We start from the raw sequence: 24309 nt of genomic DNA, 5'->3' as shown, positions 1-24309 counted from the left end.
GTTAGAGACAATTATTTGGATTGATATTTTAGTGGTCTTTGACATGTTTGGTGTATTGTAAATCACTAGTAATCAATATATTGTAAGTAAGCTTTAGTGATATATAGACTGATAGTTATTATACAATAGATGATCATGCATACTGTATTGTATGTATTCAGGTGGCAGGGCATTTATTTAAGGAATGTTGTATGGGGGTGGGTGTTCAAATAAATATGGTACCTGATTATTAGACATACTGTATGCAGTGTCAAGAGTCTTGATTCAAACGTACAGTACACAACAGATTTTACTCTATTACATGTGGTCACTTCCACTCATCATTTACCTCCTGTCTGTCTGTTTGTTTGTCTGTTTGTTTGTTTGTTAGCAGGATTACTCAAAAAGTAATTACAAGATCTTTACCAAAATGAATATACAGATAGATATGTGGTCAAGGACCATGCCATTGGGACCATTTGGGACCATGGTCCCAATTCTGGACCACTTTTAGTATACTTTTCAGACCTGCTAGTGTTAAGATAGGACAGAATTTTTCAAAAGCTGGCGAGCAGTCTTAAAGTAACAAATAAACTAAAATTGCATTTTCTCGAGAACTACTTGTCCAAAAAACTTCATTTTTGTACAAGAGGCAAGAGTTATAATTGGTGATTTGTAATTTTAAAACATAATTTGATTTAATGTGCACTATTTTTGATGAGAGTAGTTAAAAAACCTATTTCTTTTCAAATTCACTCGTTTGATTTTCGCGTTGCTGTTCTATTGTTAGTCAACTAAAGCTATTGTTAATTGAAAGGCTTGTTACATAACCATTATACCAAACTCGCATACACATGCTTGTAGTGAAATTAGCCTAAATCACAAACAGCATTAAGACTACACAAATATATAGCAGTGGCTTTCTAGTTTAAGAATGTATTGTAATTGTAACTCTAATGTGTTGTTAAATTGTTGATATTTTTATGTTGGTTGCAGGCCTTGCATCAATTGTATTTTGATCCAGACCCTAGTGTTAAGTCTAGGGCACAGAACTGGTTGTTTACAGCTCAGAGATCACCACAGGCATGGCAGTTTGCTTGGAGTTTGTTATCATCTGATAAGGTAGGCAGTGACTCCAATGTAAAATCCACCTCTCACCCATCTTGCATCAACGTTTCAAAGTCGCCCACCAAGCCACATGCAGACTATGTCAAGAGGGAGGTTGATCACCGTCGCTTGTGTCTAAAATAACCGTCATGCTTTGTTAATTACCATCCCCTTCGTTTACCGTCCCACTGCGATAGCTCCCTAAAAGCTTTGCGTAAAACAGTACTTTTCAGTCATCATTCTATATATTATAACAAGTGAACAAAAACTAATGTTAACGAATGCACAGTGCTACTAATTGTAAGTGAAGTAAATTGTTACTAACCAGTTCTATTAATTATCCTATTTCGTTGGTAAACTCAATATAGTCATGAATATTGTCATGTAGTACTATTGTAGGCACCAACCAAAGTATAATTTTAGAATATATTATAAAGAGTTTACATGACAATTTAAAAGTAAATTGCTATCAAATGTATGCATGGCTGTAATTAGTGAAAGGCATTCGACACAACCCAGTTTATATAGATGTTCTGGTTTAAATTGTGCGCGTCAATCAGACAGGATATGAAGATGTCACTTACTTCCCATTATTGATATGGGATCTTCGAATGAGACCACCGTAAACTGTTTATAATAACTTAACTAGGTAGATGTCTAAAAGAAAGAGTTTGCTTTAAAAAAATTGTTTAATTTGGAAACTGAACTTAACTACTATTACTGTAGTAGTTTTTACTAAACCTAAAATTGATAAACCCTATACTCTGTCTACACTATCAAACTAGTTTGACAAAAAAAGTGTCATGTGCCCAAATATGGTAGTAATATACCCAAATATGGTAGTGATATCACATCATCATGTCCATATATGTGTTTTATTGTCACATAAATTTGATAGTGTAGACAGAGCTTTATAAATGTTGGTAAAACTTCAGGTTGATTTTTTAATGATCGATCAAAAGTGGGTGCACCACAGAAGGAAAACAAAAATATTAATCTGTATGCAATGGCATGGTGGTATTTATAGTGGGCCACTTAAATTATTAGAATAGACTTACTTTTCACAATTTTAACCATTTATATACGAAAAAAAATTATCATTATTTTGACATAAAATGTAGTACGGTATGTGACCTTAAATTAGATTGAAGTAATGTCTTTAAATGTTGCCCTTTTTGCATGAAACTGTAAAGTAACTACAAATTAACTTCCTGTACCTGTGTGATGGGGTATAATAGCCCAGTGATAATGCTGGCTCACTGAATGTAATATTGACATAATTTCTTTGTAAATGAGCTAAATGTTTCAATATTATAATTATACCTGTAGTTCTTTGCCACTAAAGATTATTTTTCCTTCAAAAGCAGTAACAAGTAATTTAATATCATATAAACTAGTAATTAAATAGTTAACAAGCAAATATCATTGGGTTCAAACCTTTTATGGAGTAGCGTAATATCACATGAATAATTATTATGTCTCATAGACCTATCATGTTCAATCTAAAATATTCATTATCTTAAAATCTAAAAATATCCCCATAGTCAGATGACCAGTGCCAGAACATAGCTATTTCCAAGTAAAAGGACACGTTTCCCATAATTAATGTCAAACGGCAAACCTATAATTGTTCTGATAGTCTTGACTACTCCTTCATAATTTGAGACATACGGCTGTAGACGATTATTTACCTTCAGTGACACATACACAACGAAATTATCACAAGCTAAATTTCTTCACAGGCTGCCGAGGTTCAATATTTTGGGGCGAGTGCTTTGTACATGAAAATAACAAGATATTGGTAGGTTCAGTTTATTTTTACTGGGTGTTCTTCGTTATAATTTTAATATAAGTTTACTCAAGATTAAATTATTATGATTTAATTGATTGAATTGATTGAAATATTGGTTGATTGAAATATTTATTTATACTGGGTAACCTCTTCAGTGAAGGACTGGTCTCCCAGAGGGCCCAGTTGGTGATCAGTGGCTGTGATATACTAATACACCGGGGTAACCCCTTACTCGTCTCGAAAGATGTACTAGGTTCTTTAAAGTGCACACGAGCTAGATGTGTACACTGGACCTACGGTTTATAGTCCTTATCCGAGAAGACTCGTTCTACCACCAGAACCATGGAGTGAGTGAGCCTCGAACCCCTGCCGATGTAATTTATATAATTCACCATGTTTCCTGTTATTAACTACTGTAAGCACAAATGAGTTTACAAATTAAATATTGCAGAAAACAGAAAGTGTTAATTTACACAAAAATTAAACAAGCAAGTAGTTACCTTGATTTTTACACTACTGTATGTTGATAGTATGGCTTTTCTATGATTGTTTTAATATTTAAAAAAAAAATACATTATGTATGGGCGTGTGTGTGTGTTCTGATTAATTCAAAATCTTTTTTCCAATAAATATAACATTAAAATTGCATATTCAATAACAAAAAAAGAGTTTTTCAGGGGACAATATATCTTTTTTAACAAATTGATATTTTTTCTCCAGGAGTGAAGTACATCCAGAACAGTACGCTAATCTCAGAACTCAATTATTTCAACAAATATTTAATTTTTCTTCAGTGACACGTATTGTACTGACAAGGCTGTGTGTTACAGTAAGTAACATCTTTGTTTCGTAAAAATTATTTCGTTATTGTAATTTGTTATTAAGCCTTGATCGCACTGAACTTAATTTGGTCAAATTAACCAAATCGCCAGCTAAATTAACTTATTATTATTTATTAAGAAAAGTCCAATGCGAACACTAACTACAATTCCCTCAGGTTTAAATTAACCAAGACCAATGTCAATGATTACTTTATTGACCACTGGTGCTTAATAGAACTTACCCCACCTTTGGTAAAACTAAACCATGCTGGCTAAATAGTCCAATTAGAACTTCAAACAACTCAGGTAAACACATGATTTGGTAAAACTAACTGCATGAAATTATTCAAGTACGAACAGTGTTCAAATTTACCAATGATGTTCAGTAATTGCCTTGGTTAAATTTACCATTCTTTAAGCCCGGTGCGAACAAGGGTTTATTAAATTTTTGCATCAGGACGGCAGTCGAAAGTTAGAGTGTAATAGAAAACTTTTTAGAATAAAATTTTAAACAGGTGTACAAAAATGAAGCGTTAACTATATAATATGATATTTTTTAAGTGCAAATAGATAAAAAAAAAGATTGAATGCATAAATGAGAAATAAGTTCCTAACTTATATCTTTATATATATTTATTGGTCATCACTTTTTTTTATCAGTGGCACACACTATTGTTAGTGGTGCAACCAAAATAAAACAATAAAACAAATGAGCAAAATAATTTAAAAAAAAAAAAAGCAATGGAAAAACAAAAATATATATAAACTAAGCACAATACATGTGCAAATCAAGTAAATAAAATAAAGAGCACAAACGTTACATTATGAAAAAGAAAGTTAAATATACAAATAAAAAAATGGTAGGTAATTATTAATTATTTGTAAAACCTGTTCCTAGAGACCCAAGAAGTGGTCATGTCAGGGAGTTCTAATTACAACTCCCTGATCAGATATTGCTTACAATGATGATCAAAAATTAAATTGTCAAGAAACTAGTGGTGTTTATATAATAATAATTAACGATAATTTATTTGGAAGCTACACTTTTAAAACAGTGGCACATTGATTTAACCATGGCCCTGTTTCTGCTGCCAATCCCAAATATACCGTATAAATATACCGTATAAATATACCGTATATATACCGTATATGAAATTATTGCACCGTTTCCGCTGCACATACTTCGTGGGTGGGCTGTAAAAAAGTTGGCTTTCATTACCCAAAATGCATTTTGTGAGACGGAAGTATGGATTGACCTAGAGTCTAGTGTAGTGAGGTTACATGACAAAAACAAAACAATGATGGTTTCTCAAAACGTCGTAGAATTGCTTTCTATTTGAAATCTAATGAGCAGAAGTGGCAACAAATTTACATCACACAAACAATCTAGAAATGTAGAATGGGCATTGACTAGATTTATGCAAAGAAGACGACGGCATTTGCCGATAACTGTGGCGTTATTAAGTCTACCACAAATTCTGCTTTTATTTTGTTTGAGATACTTTTGTAAATCTCGGTATCTCTTCTGTTGCCATGCAGTCTCCCCCCCCCCCCCACCCCAACCTTCGCTTCTCCCCACAATTGAATTGCAAAAATAGTTATTTCTTCAGTCCACAGTAATATTTTGATCTGTTGCTTGCTTATTATACACGTGTGTGTCAATGCAGCAGAAAAACCAAACAAACGCATCACGCTCTGTTAGTTTTTGACCTCGTGTCATGGGCCGGGTCACATATACGGTATATTTTGAGTGCAGCAGAAACGGGGTACGAAATATACGGTATATTTTGGAATATACCGTATAATATCCACAAACGATGGGGATATTTATGCGGTATATATACCGCATATATATACGGTATATTTTTTATGAGACCCATTTCTGCTGCCAAAAAATATACCGTATATAAAATATACCGTATATATACGGTATATTTTGGGCAGCAGAAACGGGGCCCATGGAGGTATAAAAATATCTATTTTTATACCTCCATGATTTAACAATAGGCCTTTTTACAGGAAACTGTAAAAGAAACTTAAACTAAATTATGTACAAGATATAAAAAAAACATTAACAAAAGTAATACTTTTGAAACAGGGGCACACTTCTTGAATAAAGGTGTGTTTATAGTACAGTAAGTAAAATGAAAGTTAGAGAACAAAAATATGTAACAATAGGCCTATTTACAAGGAAACTTGTTAAATTATGTGCAAGATATAATACAGGCTTTAAAAAGCAATGAATTACAATACAATAGATCCATTATTATGAATATACTGAGCACCCAGGTGACAGGAAATGTAGCTAATGAGGGCCAATTAAATAATGAGCTAATCCTCCATGCTCCTACTAAATTAGATAAACAATTTTCCTTTGATTACTAGATCCGATTGTTTATTGAGTCTAGGTTTAGGCCTCTTTGATCCTAATAGCATTTCCTTATTAGGAAATCAAATTTATTTCTACAGAAATATCACTGTTTTAGAATTACCTATAAAAGCATAATGGATTTGGTAGTTTTTTAGCTTATGGATAATTTCCTTTGGATTATGTATATGCTTAACAAAATCTTTAAAAAAATCTTTAAAAAATCATTATTATTGATTCAGATTGATTAATTTGGTGTTTGGATATTATTTGTCATTAAATTTTGTATTGAAATTTTAATTTTATTTATTTATTTTATTTGTCTATTTATTTGTGATCTTCATTTTAAACCATCAAAACATGCGATAGAAGCCAATTTTTTTAATTTAAGCCCTCATTTAGCCCTGATAAAGGATTTATTGTTTTGATTTTAGATTTGGAAATCAACAACCAATCCTTCTACGCCTACTCTATTTTGTTTGCATTTCCATTGAGATTCAGCCTAAACTAATAAACTAAATTTGTTACATCTATTTTATAGATACCACAGCAATGTCATTTTTCAGTATACTTGCTTTTGAATTTTTTTTAATATAATATCTATCCATTTCTAATGATTTATTTAATGAGTATTTTCCATTGTGACTGTTTCACGAAAAAAAGTAAAAACCTGATTGCAATGAATATATCATATTTCTTGTAATTATTCTCTTTTTTATAATACATGCGAGTAATAACATTAATCTTTATTAATAATCCATTTGCCACTGATCCAAACAGCTAGTTAATTATCTTGTAAACAAGCCCATTCTAGTGTTGTATTTCAATTGGGCATGTGTTATTACCTAAATTCTATCCAAATCCATCAGACTTAATCCTCTTAAATGCTACCATTATGTACTTAGCAGGGATCAATTTCAACTCACTCTCATACCTGTGTAGATATACAGCATCTTAAGATGCACTCTTAACGGATTTTAGCTGTTTTAGCAAGTAACTTTAAACTCGTACGCTTAAGCTTGTTTAATATACTGATGTTTGTTGTTGCATTTATTCTTAGCTTGCATCATTCTCTTTGAACACTATGCCTGAGTTTTGGTCAGATGCAGTCAAGAGCATGATAGAGACGTTCCATCAAGCAGAAATGCCACAGATGGACGTGAGTATTTTTTTAAGTTTTCATTTTTGCTTCAATCGATAATAGATTAACTAGAAACTTGGGAACTATATTTTTATATCTTATCCAAAATCGGAAACAATATTTTACAAATGTAAAGTATTATTTCAGTTCTTCTAATATTAAGGTATTATTCTACAAAACATTCTATTCTATATAAAATTGGTGATTTTGAATAAAGTATCAGTGTACACTGGAACCCCTCCCTTAGTTGGACGCTTTAGGGCGTTTTAGTAGGACCTGTACATTTGGTTTGAAACGTTAGTGTTCTCGAGATTGGTTCACATTTGACATCAATGATCAATATTAATGGATCCATGAAAAGATCAAGACTTAACCGATGCTAACTGGGGTACTTAAGCACTGATCCCCATTTAGCGGTGATGGTGTATCCCCATACTCCAGTTTGGGTGCTAACTTGGTGTTTTTGTCTTTTTGTTCTCTTCCTTTTGGTTTCCCCTCTTTTCTCTTTATTGTCAAGTGCATAGAGTCATCGTTTATTTGTGCTATATAAATCTATCTATTATCCATAATTAATGAACTCATGTGAGATTGTGTTCTAGATACAAATTACTATATAGGTACTCATATAGGTACTATAAAGGTACTATGGCATAGTATAATAAGGATTGAAGGGTATATAGTCTGTTGTTACTCCCCAATATGTTTATGTGTTTTCAAGTATGGTTTTAACATCTATTATTCACAATATTTTTGATAATGCAGACCTACTGTACCTATATTTCTTTTGCTAGTACTGTATAAAACCTTTACTAACCTAAATTTATAAAATACATGAATTTAAAGTGAAATTGTTTTGCTTTACAGCATGAAGTAAATTCATATTGACAGTGATAATATAAATTGTCATATTTTTTTAAAGATAAACTTTAGGTGAATGACAAGAATAATTTTTTTCTGATGTCTTTTCTTTTTAGATTTGCAATGAGGGTATTATTGTTTATATTGGTTTTTGTTAGTTAACGTATTAAGCTAATAGGCTATCAATATTCATATCCTATTCTGCCTGAGGCAATGATGTCTTGCATTTGGCTCGCTGCACCCCCTAACCACCCATCACCTGTTTATATCCAATCAAAATCTAAATAAAATGTGAAATGGCTGAAGTCTAATTTTACCGTAAACTATAGTTGAAACATGGGTGACTATTCCGTGTTTTTAGTTTAGTTTACCTTCACTCTTCCCTGGGTTTACTATTTTACTGTAGACCGGGTTTACTATTAGTATTACTGTAGACCGGGTTTACTATTAGTATTACTGTAGACCGGGTTTACTATATTACTGTAGACTGGGTTTACTATATTATTACTGTAGACTAGGTTTACTATTTTACTGTAGACTGGGTTTACTATATTATTACTGTAGACCGGGTTTACTATATTACTGTAGACCGGGTTTACTATATTATTATTACTGTAGACTCGGTTTACTATATTATTATTACTGTAGACTGGGTTTACTATATTATTATTACTGTAGACTGGGTTTACTATATTATTATTACTGTAGACTGGGTTTACTATATTATTACTGTAGACTGGGTTTACTATATTATTACTGTAGACCGGGTTTACTATATTACTGTAGACCGGGTTTACTATATTATTATTACTGTAGACTGGGTTTACTATATTATTATTACTGTAGACTGGGTTTACTATATTATTACTGTAGACTGGGTTTACTATATTATTTCTGTAGACCGGGTTTACTATATTATTTCTGTAGACCGGGTTTACTATATTATTACTGTAGACCGGGTTTACAATATTACTGTAGCTATATTATTACTGTAGAACGGTTTACTATATTATTACTGTAGACTGGGTTTACTATATTATTACTGTAGACTGGGTTTACTATAGTAGTGTGTTTATCCATGGAGGATTTCCTCCATGGTTTATCTATACTATTGTTATGCTTAATCTAGTCATAATTGTTTTTTAAACAAATCTGATTTAAACTTTTCATGTTTCTTTTAAATTACAGTACTGCTATTCTGTACTTTTGTCATGATTCTGATACATTTGTAACTCCTATGTGTTACTTTTGTAGTGGGTTAATAAAGTAACTTATTTTTGTGATGGGTTACTGAAAGAATGGATTACTGTTAGAAGTTTAGTAGCATTCATATAATATATGCTTTACAATTTGTTTGTTATGCAAACTATACCAATCTTTTAGTAGCCTAAGAAAAAGATGGCATCTATATACAATTTGAGTTATTTATAGCTATATCTTTTAGTGGTTTTAATTTGGTAAAGAGCTATCTAAATTTAGTATAGTATTAAAAAAGTGGTTATTATTATCCAATTTACAAACAGAAAATATATATTAATACTAATGTATCCATAGATGGAATCATGATTCTAACTACTACATTTTGATATTTTAAAGATTAAAAACTTGAAACAAAAAATCAATTTTAAAAAGTCCACTAATCAAGCAATGTATGAGTGACATATTTAATGTTGAAATACTGAATCCCGACATAATGACATGCTCATTGCTTAAAATACTTTAGTATTAAGTCAGTTTTCAAAAGTAACATGCTTTTGAGATAATGATTTACAAGGACTATGTTATGTACGCTTGTTTTAAGTAACAGTATTTAAAGGTAACATTGTATGGTAAATGTTTTAATCTAAGGCAAAGTCCTATGTACATTAGTATGTTAAATCACTTATTGTACTTAAGTACTTGCTGTGTATGGTTTTCAGTTCTAATGTACATGGATTATTAGTTTAACATCTGACATAGTATTTGAAGATTATTCACTACTGTAGAAAACAGCAATGACATCACAATACCATGTGACTCCCTTTGTTTTATAGGCATCGTATACTCAGTGTGCTTAGTTAGTTCTAATCATAGATGTTGTGTTATAATAATTCAATAGTATCTCTTGGCAGGGATTATTAGTTTAACATCTGATATCACTACACAGATTAATTAGGTGTAATAACAAGCCTGCATTGTAATGGTGCAATGAACACTTTTATTTTTCGTAGCCTAGTTTGCCAACTATAGTACAGCTTCGAAATAAATTGATTTGATATACAGTCTTTCTTTTTGTCACAACAAAAATTACAGAAAACTACAAAACAAAATAAAGTAAACGAAATGCCAAGTATTGTTGTCAAAAGCAAACTAAATCACTGTATGAAAACTTTCCTTAACAAAAATACAAATAAATACAATTTAATTTTGAATCAATTTAGATTTAAATCTAAAATAATTTTTTTTCTTTTTTTCTTTCATTTCTTTCATTTATTTGGCATCTCAATACATAACATTAAAAATACATCAATAATATATATAATCACCTTAAATATTAAAATACATCAAAAAAGCAAATAAAAATGGCGGGATTAATGAAGTCTGACGATGCACGGGAAAACACATAAAGTTGTTTAAAGTAAAACAACTTAATTCCAATGTGGTCCCAAAAAAGATAGTAATTATAATTTTAACAAAACAAACATAAAAATAAATAAATATATAAGCATATAAGCAAAACATCGGATAGAATGGCACAATAATAATTATAATTTAAAAAAATATAAGATAGTGGAGGTGTAGATTGGTGGTTAACATGCTTGCCGTCTAATCCCAAGGTCTAGGGTTCAATCCTAACTTAGTGTGTAACTCACGACTCTTTCAACTCCATTCCCTAAGCCTCAAATGAGAATTAGTTTATAAGCATGATACATTATAAAATAGTTTATCCATCCTGTAAGTGTAATTGGCGAGTTTCTCGCTGTTAAATACGTATGAAAAAAAAAGATGAAACTATACACATGAAAAAGCTGAGATAATTTAATATTAAAAGTAACTGTGAGTGTGTTATAAATAATTTTGAATAAAACATTTTGTTAAATTGAACAGTCAATCTTCAAACTATTAAATGCAAATAATCTCTCTTCAACTCGTAAACATTCACTATTGTATATTATTCCATAGTATGACCTGTTAATTTTGGCCTTGCGTAATGTTAGAATTCTTCCTTCCTTTTCTGTGTTATTTATAGGTAGGATGTGAATAATAAAAGTTAACTTCTCTGTTTTATACCCTAACAAACAAACTTTTGTGTTTAGTGTAGCATAAAAGTCGTAGACTATTTTATTTATGTTTTTAAGGTGAAACCCAAAACAGCATGCTGATGATCAAGGGGCCTTCACAAACATTTAAAAACACAAACAAAAAAATATATATGTATTTGTATAGGAGGTATACCTATAAAAACAATTGCAAGCAAAAAATTTAACTTTGCTGTCGGGATATCAAGGTTTGATGGGATAAAGAAGGATTAACTATTCTGGATTTTAAATGCATTTACGGTGGGTGGGGGTTAAATAGAATTTACCTTAGCTTGTTTTTTTTTATTTATAGGACTGTCTTTCCACAGTAAACTAATTATCAATATATATAAGTAACTGTTCAGATAACTTAATATTGGCAAAGATTTTTTTAAAATGATAACATCAATATAATCATATTTTTTTTCTAACAATGATCATGTATTATATATTATCTAATATAAACAAATTTATCTAATCTAATATATTCTCTTTTTTGACATTCTTATAGGCTACAAATAAATGTCTTGCATTGTTGGAACTCCTCACTGTTTTACCAGAAGAGGTAAGTTAATTAATGTAAACTGTAAACATCTATTTAAAAATTAGTTTTCAATACACTTGCACCACTTTTTATTTAATTCAATCTTCAATTTATAATTGATATAGTTAAATGTATTATTGTAGGCCGTGAACATTAAGCACAGCACGCACTTTGATGTTGATAATGTTTGAATGAATCGGGAGTGAATCCATGACGGGAAGCCGTAACATTTAATATGATACTAACTAATACCATTATCTATCTTATTGCTTATTACTTGGACATTTAAGCCTTTTATTGCATTAAATTATTTTTTTCAGTTTCAAACAGCACCTTTAGGACAAACAAGAAAGGGAACAGTTCGACATGAGTTACAGAAGGGTCTGCAACATGGTAAAAGAAATAATAAAATAAATTAAATATACAGTAATATATATCCAATCTGCAGACAGTACTGTTTCGATCTTATTAGATCTCGTCAGTGCAGCTCAGGTTTCGAAATGAAATATATATTTAGCACTCTTTGTAAAAATGACACACACTGTTGTTAAACAGTACTATATAAACAGAGAGTGATTAGTTGTAGTAGTTCAAATTATTTCTAAATTGTCAATGTGTTAATTACAGAATATACATGAATATTCCAGGAAAGTGAGTGACCTGCTACATACAGTATAAATTTAAAGGGAAAGTTATTATACTGGCATGTTGATGAGACAATTATCATATTTCAACCAATCACTGTATTTTGTTTATTGATTTTCACTCTTGAGTCCAACTGGACACCCTTAAGTTGCCCAAGGAATTCTTTAAAAAGTCTGATATTCTGAATACATTTTTGAAAATAGCAACAAATTTAGGCCCATAGAAAGTAATTTTTAAACAGTTTTCATTTTTTTCTGGAGTTTTTAATGCTTTTCAACCCAAAGTATTAGGTGAAAATTTGAAACAAAACATTGATTATGATAAAAAAAAACCCTATATATTAGTGTACCTAACCTATTAGACAGTGTATGACCATGGAGGTATAAATTTAGGGATACCTCCATGGTATGACCCTGTCATTAGACAGAATTGGCACTCTAGAGGTCAATCTGTTTAATGACAAATTTGTCATTTCTTCTGAAGAAGCTGTGAGAGCGAAATTGTCAAGCAGGTTAGTTTCTCTAATATTTGTTTGTTTTTTTCGAGAAGAATTACTAAATCAAAATTATTGATTATGTATAATATTTAGATTTTGATATCGTTTTGCTTTAGTACTGCCATTGATACAAAACCTGCTTGACCAACAAGACTCGCCAGTATCAATACGTCACCAAGCTTTACGATGCTTCTCCAGCTGGGTTAACTTTGGCGTGCCTCTGATAGATATCAATCCATTCATTGACATCTTGTTTAAATATGTGCACGATGATAACTTATATGATACATGTATTGACTCCTTGATAAGTGTCATTCAGGAACCGTCAGCCTACAAGTAAGTGACAGTGACATTAGCAATGAAGAAGTATGTGTGGCAAAGGGTAATAGCTCTGATAGTAATAGCTCTATGAGACTGGGTTCAAATCCTGTCTGATGTCAACAACTTTTCTTATAACAAAAAAAAGTCTACACTAAAAAATTGTATAAGATTATATGTAAAGCATCTTGTGTGTATGCTTGTTTACTGAATAATAATAATATTTAACAGTAAACAGGGACAGTAAAATGTTTTAACTGTGACAATCCTTAAATAAATAAGAACAGTGATACAAGAAAATAATAAATATAGACTTTAATAAATAGTTATTTTATAAGAACGTGGGGTGGAGTGTGTTAAGACCAAGGCTTGTCTCATTTCTTGTGTCCTATAGCCAAATCACTTTACGTTTACCTCTCTTCACCCAAATGTACAAATGGGTACCTGGTAGGGTTAAAACAACTGCGCTGATTACTTCTGCAACATTATAGCTGTTTCATACTGTACATGTTTGATCTAATGATGGGGTAATAATGTGAGGTACTTAGATGCTTTGGGCATTAAGTGCTAAATAAGATTGCCCTGCTCTAATTTATTGAAATTTCACTAATGCTATTTCATTGTGTTAACTAAGAATTTCAAAAATAGTTGTTTTAATTCTGTACTATAAACATGATGTTGATAATTACAGACAATTTAGATCACACTGTATCATTCATTTGTTTTAGATACCCAAACACAATCAAGAAGATTATTCCACAAGTGCTCAGACTCCAAGATCTGTTGGCTAATGCCGTAAGAGAAAAAGACATGGTATGTAGGCCTATGATACACAATATGTTTGTTCGTTGTACTATAACTAACTCTAAATTGGATTATTATTTTTTTTTTGTATATGTAAGGATGCATTAATTTCTTCATAATCTGAATTTATAAATAAAACAAATTATAAAAATATTTGATATCATTAAACATGATATTTAATAAGGAATATGTGTCGTTATTTCTGTGTCTTTATGATAAAGTGATAACATTTTGTGTGTAGAGTGAGGCAAACTTAATCAAATCAATATTTGTTTCAATGAGTTCCTACCAAGTTTAATTTTTCTATTATTGTTATTAAAAAATCTTCAATCAGTATGTTCTTGTACAAAATTTTACTTAAGAATTGACTTCATTGGTTTTATGTCACTGTTTATTGATGGCAACAAATCACATAATAAAAAGGTAGTGATCAAGCCTTTTTTTTGTGTTGAATTAGGACCTGGTACATGGTATCTGTAGACTGACCGTTGCTATCGGTGAGAACCATTCTAAATTAATCCTTGAAAGTCAAGGCGATGAACGGCAACAATGTCTGGATCTCACAAACCTCATCTTGGTAAGTATTTATTTATATATGTTCAGGAACATGTGCAGAATGAATGTACTCGCTTGGTGCGTCATGAAAAGGTGTTTTGGAATAATTTCATTGAAATAATTGTTTCTTTTTCTGTCTCAGGGCTTTACTGCACTTCCTGGTCACTATCCAGTAGATGAGAACATAAGCAACATGCCATTTGGCTTCTGGTATATTTTACAGGTACGCTTTAATTGGTAGATGTTTTCCATATTGCATATACATAGTACAATAATTACTCTTCCTGTGCCTTTATATTCCAAATCTTGAATAAAAACCAATAGTTTATTTTGCCATATTAATAGTTACCTAGAACCAACCTAAAATCTTTGGTCAGGCACCAGAGATCTGGAACCAACTTCCTCGTTCCATTCGTTACACTCCATCCCCTTTTCAATTCAAATCTCTCCTGAAAACTCACCTATTTCAATAGTTATTCTTTTCATGTTGCGCTGTAAGACTCCGGTAAAGAGCACTTTATTGTTGTTTTTACAAAATATTTAGGATGAAATAACAGGAGCTGAGACTGTGAAATGTCAGGAGTATTTGATGACCTTTGGCCCAATTTACATGCATCTAGTGGATGTGATGCTTACTAAAGTGCAATATCCAAGTGAAGATGAATACAATACATGGAATACAGGTATTAAGAGGATTGTATACTTTAAAGGGTTAATATGACTAAATATAAGCATGCTTTATCTTTTATCAGATATGCTTGTTTTAATTAATCGACTTGAGGGATAAATGTACAATTAATTAATACTATTGGGACACTTTTTTATTAATGGTCCAACATAATTTAAAGAAAACCAAGATAAAACAATTTGCTAATTTTTAAAATTTATATTAGTAACCAATTGTATTTGCTCATTTTCGCAGAAGAGAAAGAGCAGTTCAGGTGCTACAGACAGGATATAGGCGATACTTTGGTATGATTTTGTTTTATTTGTCACAAAAGGGGCGTTTTTTTATTTTATGACGATGCTGTTGGCCTTTAGTTTAGAAAAGTTTAATTCTCATCATTAATTAACATGCTGAGACAGGAACAAACCGATCTTGTTACGCCTTTATAGCCAACAGCATACATTTAATAAACTCACGGCAAAAAGATAGGATACTGTAGAGTTAACGTATCATTGTGAAATTCTTCCTTTTTAATATTTTATGATAAAAGCTTTTAATCTGTATGTATTATACATAACCTAGCTTTTAATGTATCTTTGTGTATTTTGTTGTAATCTTCTGAATTTGTATAGTATATCTTTTTTATATTTCATGCCAGTTTCAAATGGATTTAAATTTTATATTACTATGGACAATAAAAGAATATCAGTAGAAGTATTTTACCAATAATAACAACACATTGATTTTAACAATTCTTTATTTCTATAGATGTACTGTTTTACTCTTCTACGTCAACCCTTGTTGAATAATTTATATGGTATGCTAGTGAGGGTACAGAGTCAAGGAGGATCCTGGCAGGTATGTGTAGTGTTGTTTGATTTGTGTTGATGTCAGGACTGGCATTATCAATCTTTTTGCTTAAATAAAAAATGTTCAATGATTGATTGATTGAAATATATATTTATACTGGGTAACCTCTTCAGTCAAAGACTGGTCTCCCAGAGGGCCCAGTTGGTGATCAGTGGCTGTGATGTACTAACACACCGGGGTAACCCCCTACTCGTCTCGAAAGATGTACTAGGTTCTTTAAAGTGCACACGAGCTAGATGTGTACACTGGACCTACGGTTTATAGTCCTTATCCGAGAAGACTCGTTCTACCACCAGAACCATGGAGTGAGTGAGCCTCGAACCCATGCCGATGTTATGGCTACGTAATTACGGTTCCACTGTCTTAACCGCTCGGCCACTCACTCACTACTGATGATGCTTAACAAAATGACTCAAATGTTTTAGTAAACAACTTTATTTATCAGCATGGTTAGTTTTATCTTTAAATTGTTTTTGTTATCTCAGATATTATTTATAAGAAAGAAATTAAGACAATATTGAGTAAAATGTACCAGATATGCCACATGCCAATTGTTCTATTGTTTTTGGCAAGTATGGAGCAACAACTTATTTGTTATTATTTATTTTGTGATATTTTAATAATATTTTTTTGATTAATAATAATTATTTTTGTGTTCAGCAACTTGAAGCATTGCTGTTTGCTTTTCGGTCAATTGCTGAGGTTGGAGAATATGGTGACGATGAATGTGTTGACAATCTCATCAGACTCTTGCCACAGATCAATATGTCAAATGTTACTTTGGCTACTACTGCCCTCTATATGCTAGGTAATATACATTGCCTTTATATCATTTACATTCACACTACTGCCCTCTATATGCTAGATTAGAGTTATAATGGTTATAGTACTGTGTTTGAACAGTGATTGTTATTGTGGCATTATAGCTCAGTAGTTAACATGTTTATTATACCAAGGTGTGGTGTTCAAATCTACCATCGTACCAGGATTCTTGTTGCCACTATCTAGAGCTGATAATCTAGACTCTGACTATAATAAAAGAGAAAAAAAACCTCTAAATAAATAAATTGCTCCTTGCTTGTTGGGACTACCAAACTATATATGCTACTGGTAAGCCTGAAAAAAAAAAGAAACCTCATTGTGAATTTTGGTGAAACTTTATACATTTAAACAGATCCTCTTTTGTAATTAAAGTAGGTGACACAATATCATTTTAATCTTTTATGTTTTTTACAGAAGCATATTCTGAATGGCTTGCTGATATGCCTGATGCACTGGACTGTGTCATCCCTCTAGTACTTTCAGGTACATCCACTAGAAGAAGAATTTGTCATTTCATTTGGTTAATGCCTCTTAAACTCTGTCTACACTATCAAACTTTATGGGACAACAAAATGTGATGTGCCCATATATGGACATGATGATATCATATCACTACTATATTTGGGTATATCACTACCATCTTTTTTGTCAAAATAGTTTGATAGTGTAGTAGACCGAGCTTTAGTAACAGTTTACGTAAAATGTTTGATTTGAGAATTGGCATTGCGCCAAAGTGAAATTATTAGTTATCCGCACTTGGCGGATAACTCCTTGTTATTGTATGGGATCAATATTTTTTCTGTATTATTCTTCTTTCTTTCTCGCTATTTTTGTGTAGAGCGTTTCTCTAAAATGTGTAAACATAACATTTCATAACTTTGACAACATGTGGGCATTTACGTGAACTTGTGCACCTCCTATTTTTTAATGACGTCAGAGTTGTGCAACGTGACTTACGTGCGATTTTATGAATTTCGCGTATTTAACATAGATCGAAAACCATAAAAGATTTTAAACTGAAACTTTGCAAAAGTTTAATTTGTGTCATGCGCTAACTTTCTGTGAAAAAAAAATTGCGTGTTTTACACAAAGTTACGCGTGCACGCGCATTTAAAATTTTAAAATGCGCAAAATTAATTTCTATTCAATTTTCTACGAGTTTCATGTCATTTTAAGCATGTCAAAAATTCCCACGCGTGCGCAAATTTTTACGTGTGTGGTGCGCACGTAGCATTAAAAACATATTTTTTTCGCGTGATTTATATTTGTCCAGCCTTTTCTAGTAATTTTACCAACTTTTAAACAATTTCGACTTAAAGTTACGTCATACGAGCACGTCGAATTGGACAATTTGCGCGCGTTTTTGATGAAAAAGTTCAAAAATTTGTCAAAATTATGCCTTTTTTTAAACAGTCATAATTTCTAAACTACACGATCAACTTTTTGTGGATGACAAATTCTGGAAGTTGATGAGTTGTAGATATCGGATCATGTATTTTTATGGCTAACCGGACATTGTGACGTCATCGTATGGCCACGTGAATATAAAATTTAGGATTTTTGTATCTTTCGTCATAGCTCATCACATTTAGTAGAACGCATCGCCACTTATCAGTTTTCCATTTTCACGCCGATTTTAATATTGTCTAGGTAAATCAACTATCTTTCGCACAAGTTAAAAATATTTAAATTTTTATGAGGTCATCATGCCTAAAAATTTTAATTACGTGGGTCATTAATTTCATCTTTACAGTAAATTTTTATCTGTTGTAGCTCGTAAGAATAAAATGTGATAATCACGATTAAAACATTTTCTGGAAGCTATTGGATTGTAGATACGAAATCCTGTGAACATTTTGCCAATCGCATGTTGTGACGTCATCATATGGCCAGTTAAATAAAAAATGTCGTATTTTCATATTTTGCGTCATCATTCATTACATTTAAAAGAACGCGCATCAATATTTCACGTATTCGAATTTCTTCTACACGTTAATATGTTGTTACTGAGATAATTTCCTCCCGAAATTGCTATCTTAGTGTTTCATTTTGATACCGTAACCATGTTAAAAATTTGAATAAATTGCGGGTTCCGTAATTTCACCTATTCTACACTGTATGTAATATGTATGCAGATTTTACTGTTTGCATGTATATACTATATGACACAAAATAGACTGAATTCAGCACTAAAAACGTATGATATTCTTCAGTTCAGGTCATAATGCCATAATCTTTATCAGTGTGCAATATTCCAACGTATGACGTGCACGTGGCGTTTGTCGTGCGGATAACTAACTCGTCAAAGTGACGAGTTTCATGTCTAGTTTGTCTTGTAACTGTTTCTTAGAAGATATGTATGCTCTATAGATATTACTATATAGAGTATTATTAGTATGTTTTCTAATATTATGTTTATTTAATAGGTTTAAATAACCCAGATCTGTCAGTGCCAGCAACAATGTCTTTGAAAGAGATCACAAGGGAATGTGCTTTAGACATGAAACCACATGCAGATCGTATTTTAACCAGCATTCAAGCTGCTCTAAACTCTAATCTGCTAAAGGTATGTGGTGGGTGACAAAAATGTGTCAACAAACACATGTGTAATTATGTTTTCACTTTGTTGTTATTAAAATGTTTAAAGCTCTGTCTACACTATCAAACTTTATGTAAAAAACAATTTGATGTGCCCATATATGGACATGGTAATGTCTTATCACCATATTTGGGCACATCACACTAGTTTGATAGTGTAAACAGAGCTTTAGAACAATTCCAAACTTGTTATTTCAGTCGAGGGAGTGTGTACGACTAATGGCATCTGTTGGCTTTGTACTCTCCACATTATCAGTGCAAGAGATCCTGCACTATCTGGATGTCATTGTGACACCACATCTCCAACATCTTGAGGCAGCATCACATGAACAGGTATGATTTACTAATGTTTGTTAGTAGTTGTACTATAGATTTGGTGGTAGACATGGTTTCTTAATAATACCAGGCACCTTGGTTAAAATCTTGCCTTGGTTTTCTCATGGCCAAAACTGTGGTACTACTGTATCTAAACCTCATACTATAGAATTCCTAAGATTATTGTTAAAGGTATGTTTGAATAGGGTGATTAAATGACCACGTTTTAGTGAAATTACAAGGGGTAATATTCTATTTCAAGAATACCCATATTAAGAGGACACTCTGGTGGGTCTCAAAGGTGTCCCCATAGGGGTCCACTGTATTAAGTAGATATAGATCATCTTCTGCATACAACAATTCATTTTCAAAGGTTTTGCTTTTTTAAAAAATAGTAGTGTTGGCAGTTACGATATTATAATTTTGATTTTAAAATATTTACTTCATCAGCCTTCTGGTATAAAGAACCATGTGAGTGTTTCTGGCAACATGTGACATGCACGATGTTAATGATCTAACAAGCTAACAATAATTAATAATGCATATTACCTTACTCATCTAGAAGTAATTATTTACTCTATGCAAAAATATTTTTATTACATTTGGGCCTTTATTCCTGTCATGTGCAGTGTGTATTACTTTTTTTTTAACCATAAAAGGTTTAAACAAATGGCAGCACAAATTTAAGACCATAACCATGCTGTTATATAAGTTTGTCATGGATTAAAAATGTTCATTACCAGGAAATGTAATTTCACTCTTCCCCGCTATATTACTATTATATTAATCATGTGCATAAAAAATGTGCTGCTCTCTGTGGCTAGCATGGGTATGTGAGGTACAAGTTAAGTTGGATGGCTAATTTTTACCACAAGTATTTGATACTAACTTATCTATTTATACATATTAATATACTAAAAACATTATTATGAATGAATATTTCTTGTATTTATTTAATACTCTATTAAGTTATTATATATGTATATATACAGTTACAGTATTATTATTAGTATGAATGCTTAAATTCATGCCATCTACGTAGGTAATAACTGGTCTAATTGTAGTTCTGTATAGCCCCCTCTTTATTTGTAGACTATCTAAAAAGAAATGTTTATAGAGTCCCTCAACCTTATCAATGTTTGTATAATATAAATTGATTAAAACATGTTCTGTCACTACTGCTAGTAACACTGTTGAATACTGTAATATCCCATGTCTACTCAGAAATGTTTATAGCACCCTCTTTTGGGCAAAGTAGAGACCAAAAAAAAACAGAAATATTGTAGCTCCCTCTATATTACCCTCTATTATATCATATTGCACAAAAGATTTAAACATGTGAAAAGAAACATAAAACAAGCACGAATGTACAGCAAAAGAAGCTGTAATGACGTCATAAGACGGGATGTGACATCACATACACATCAATAAACCTCGCTACCAAATAGTTTATACGACTATATGGTACCATCTTCGAGACGTCATATGGCTGCATCCGGTTTGAAATTTAAAAATCCGGCTCTATAGTACATGTCCCTGTAGTATATTCTTGACAAATCCCAGCTCAATACTACAATGAATAAGGGAGGAGTAGTACTTTAAATCGCACTTTTTACTCAATAGTGTCGGATAGAGGAGAAGATGAGAGAGTGCTTGACTCGGGTACCCCAAGTAATATATTGAATATAAATAAATTGCATTTGTTTCTTGATATCTTGGAATGTTTTTAAATGTTTACAGCATGGACATTAAATTGATCATACTACTACTAATTAATTATAAACAACATTTTTTTTTAATTATTCAAAATAAACAAATATTAAACAAATAGAAATACTGAAGAAAAGATAAAAAATAAGTGACTACAGACAATTCTGGACACCTTTGGAATGTCCTATCCTAACAAAAGTTCTGGTTTTTCGAGAGTCTGGTTTCGGAAAATTTTACTGTACTTTACAGAAAAAAAAAAATTATAGCCAGAAAAATTGTACATTATCACATCAAAAGGAAACATACTTGCCATTAATAATTGTTTTTAAAAAAGGCAAACTTTGTGTGACTTTTTTAGTGGAGGAAATTATGTTATTACATGAAAGTGCTAGTATTCCTGCATGTACACATCTTTTGCTCTGTAAATATTCAAAAAGTATAATAGTACGCATAGATTACCAACACAACTAATTTGTATAATTTGTGTTGTTCTTAACACTAGCCCTCTGCTGCAAGTAAGGGTACAATTCTTGTGAAGGTGAATATGCTAGCCAGCCTATCGGCAACCCTTGACATACGCAGAGAAGACAAGGAGAACCAGGGCCTAGGATCAGCAGTCACATCCAGTCAAGACCCACAACCTGTCTCATTCCTTCTGCAGAGGGTGTTTCCTATCTTACAGAAGGTTTTGGAAGTCTGGGTTTGTGATCTTGGTATTGTTCAGGTAAAATATTACTCTAAGCAAATATATATATATATGAGGTTATTCTGGAAAAGTCTGGTTTTTTGGAGTTTCTGGTTTTTAGAAAATCCATTATTGGGAGAGTTTCTTCCTTCTTTCCTTCCTTCCTTCAACCATAAGAACACTGACATTTGTTCCCATCCATCTCCTTTCTGAGGTGATTGTGTCTATTCATCCATACATCATACCATATTTAATATGTTGATATTGCCATATCAATTTACTCTATGGATAAAACAAAGAATATAGATATGAGTGGTGTGTATAAGTAATATGTAAGACTGTACAACTCTGCCTCAACATACTAGGGCAGTGGTTATTGTTTTCATTAGTCTTCTACTAACAATGTGTTGGAATTCCTATTCAATATTCACATTAAAAAAAATTAATATACTTATTGTTTTACAGTCAATTTGTGAATTTCTTAAGCGAGCCATTACTACATTACTGGATGATGTTGGTCCAATGGTACCTGGTATTTGTGAGCTCCTTGTACAGATCTACACAGCCTCTCCTCATGTACCCATCTTAGACCTTTCCCAACAGGTAAGAACTCTTCATTAGTGATCTGTAGTAGACAATTGGATTATAGTTCAATCATGGTATATGAAATTGAACCTAAATTGAGGAGCACTGATCAGCGGTATGAAACTGCCAAATGAAGTCGGTTTTCAAAATAACCTTTACAAATATTTGTGATATTTTTGTTGTGCAAAATCCATTTCTTATGATAAGGACTGGTTGATGACTTATAAATATTCAGTTTTCACTTAAGCCCTGCGTAACCATCTGAACTTGATTCAAATGTATGTATTTTTTACTCTTCACTTTGCCCCAAATTTCAAGGGGGAACCGCAATATGAAAGCTCAGCAACTAGATTTAAACAATTTAAAAAGCTGAACAATATAATATTAACAATGTTTTGGTTTTTTTAAGATGCTTATGTTGTTTAGTCTTAATGAGGCTTATTCTGCCAATACACAGTCACTCATACTGCAGCTTACAAACAAGACACTCTCTCTTTTCCAGTCAGGTAAAAACAATTAAAATATTATATCTTATGGTCAATCCTTTTTTTTTCTTCTCATTTCTAAGCATTTTGAGTCTCAGAGTCATTCTGTGTATGCTTTTAAGTGTCTAAAGCTCTGTCTACACCATCAAACTTTATGTGACAAAAAAATGTGATGTACCCATATAAGGACATGGTGATGTCATATCACTACCATGTTTGGGCATATCACTACCATATCTGAGCATCTCACACTTTTTTGTCAAACTAGTCTGATAGCGTAGACAGAGATTTAGAATGACTTTTTGTCGGTTGTAACGTCGGTGTTTTTTTCCAGTAGTTGGAGTTACTTCAGTCCAAATCACACCCATTTTATTTGCGTAAATATACATTACAATATTTTAAAAACATTTGACATGCATATCACTGCAATCAAATTACATTATATCTTATATATATTATTAGATCTTTATACTTTTTTGACTTTTAGGTAACATTCGAGAACACACAGAGGTGATAGAAGCTTACATGAATATGTGTACAAAGATTCTGAAAACACAGCCTAACATATTGATATCAAATGATATGAGTCCATCGGCTATATTCCAGTGTGGTCTTGTGTCAATAACTCTACCTGAACAACCCACCGTGAAAGCTACTTGTAACTTTTTTGTAAGCAATATGTTTCTTATTTGTAAATAAATATAAATAAAAATCCATAAGACACCAAAGTTATACCATTAAATAGATAAGTACTGTAATAATAGTGTATTCTTATATAGAGCTCTACAAGCAAGCTTCTCTAAGCGCTGAACATTATTACCCCAGTCATTTTTTGGATCAAACACGTATGGAAACATACTCCCATA

At 31.8% G+C, this 24309-nt stretch overlaps 1 protein-coding gene across 1 annotated transcript in view; it reads left to right on the top strand.

Moving 5' to 3' along the window:
* The window catches only part of LOC140052691 (importin-13-like), a 37998-nt gene that overhangs the window by 2676 nt on the left and 11013 nt on the right, over window positions 1-24309 (top strand). Inside the window, exons 3-23 of the mRNA XM_072098373.1 lie at window positions 976-1101; window positions 2829-2887; window positions 3599-3707; window positions 7128-7226; window positions 11856-11909; window positions 12209-12281; window positions 13146-13365; window positions 14076-14160; window positions 14609-14728; window positions 14849-14929; window positions 15251-15389; window positions 15629-15678; window positions 16142-16231; window positions 16904-17051; window positions 17480-17548; window positions 19492-19631; window positions 19862-19996; window positions 22191-22412; window positions 22839-22976; window positions 23368-23464; window positions 23931-24112. Of these exons, the coding sequence (XP_071954474.1) occupies window positions 976-1101; window positions 2829-2887; window positions 3599-3707; window positions 7128-7226; window positions 11856-11909; window positions 12209-12281; window positions 13146-13365; window positions 14076-14160; window positions 14609-14728; window positions 14849-14929; window positions 15251-15389; window positions 15629-15678; window positions 16142-16231; window positions 16904-17051; window positions 17480-17548; window positions 19492-19631; window positions 19862-19996; window positions 22191-22412; window positions 22839-22976; window positions 23368-23464; window positions 23931-24112 (2436 nt within the window). The remainder of the gene's footprint in view (window positions 1-975; window positions 1102-2828; window positions 2888-3598; window positions 3708-7127; window positions 7227-11855; window positions 11910-12208; window positions 12282-13145; window positions 13366-14075; window positions 14161-14608; window positions 14729-14848; window positions 14930-15250; window positions 15390-15628; window positions 15679-16141; window positions 16232-16903; window positions 17052-17479; window positions 17549-19491; window positions 19632-19861; window positions 19997-22190; window positions 22413-22838; window positions 22977-23367; window positions 23465-23930; window positions 24113-24309) is intronic.

The sequence above is a fragment of the Antedon mediterranea genome, chromosome 6, assembly GCF_964355755.1.
Source record: "Antedon mediterranea chromosome 6, ecAntMedi1.1, whole genome shotgun sequence".
NCBI lineage: Eukaryota > Metazoa > Echinodermata > Crinoidea > Comatulida > Antedonidae > Antedon > Antedon mediterranea.
Note: the sequence above shows the minus strand (reverse complement) of the source record. Positions and strands in the feature narration are given on the sequence as shown.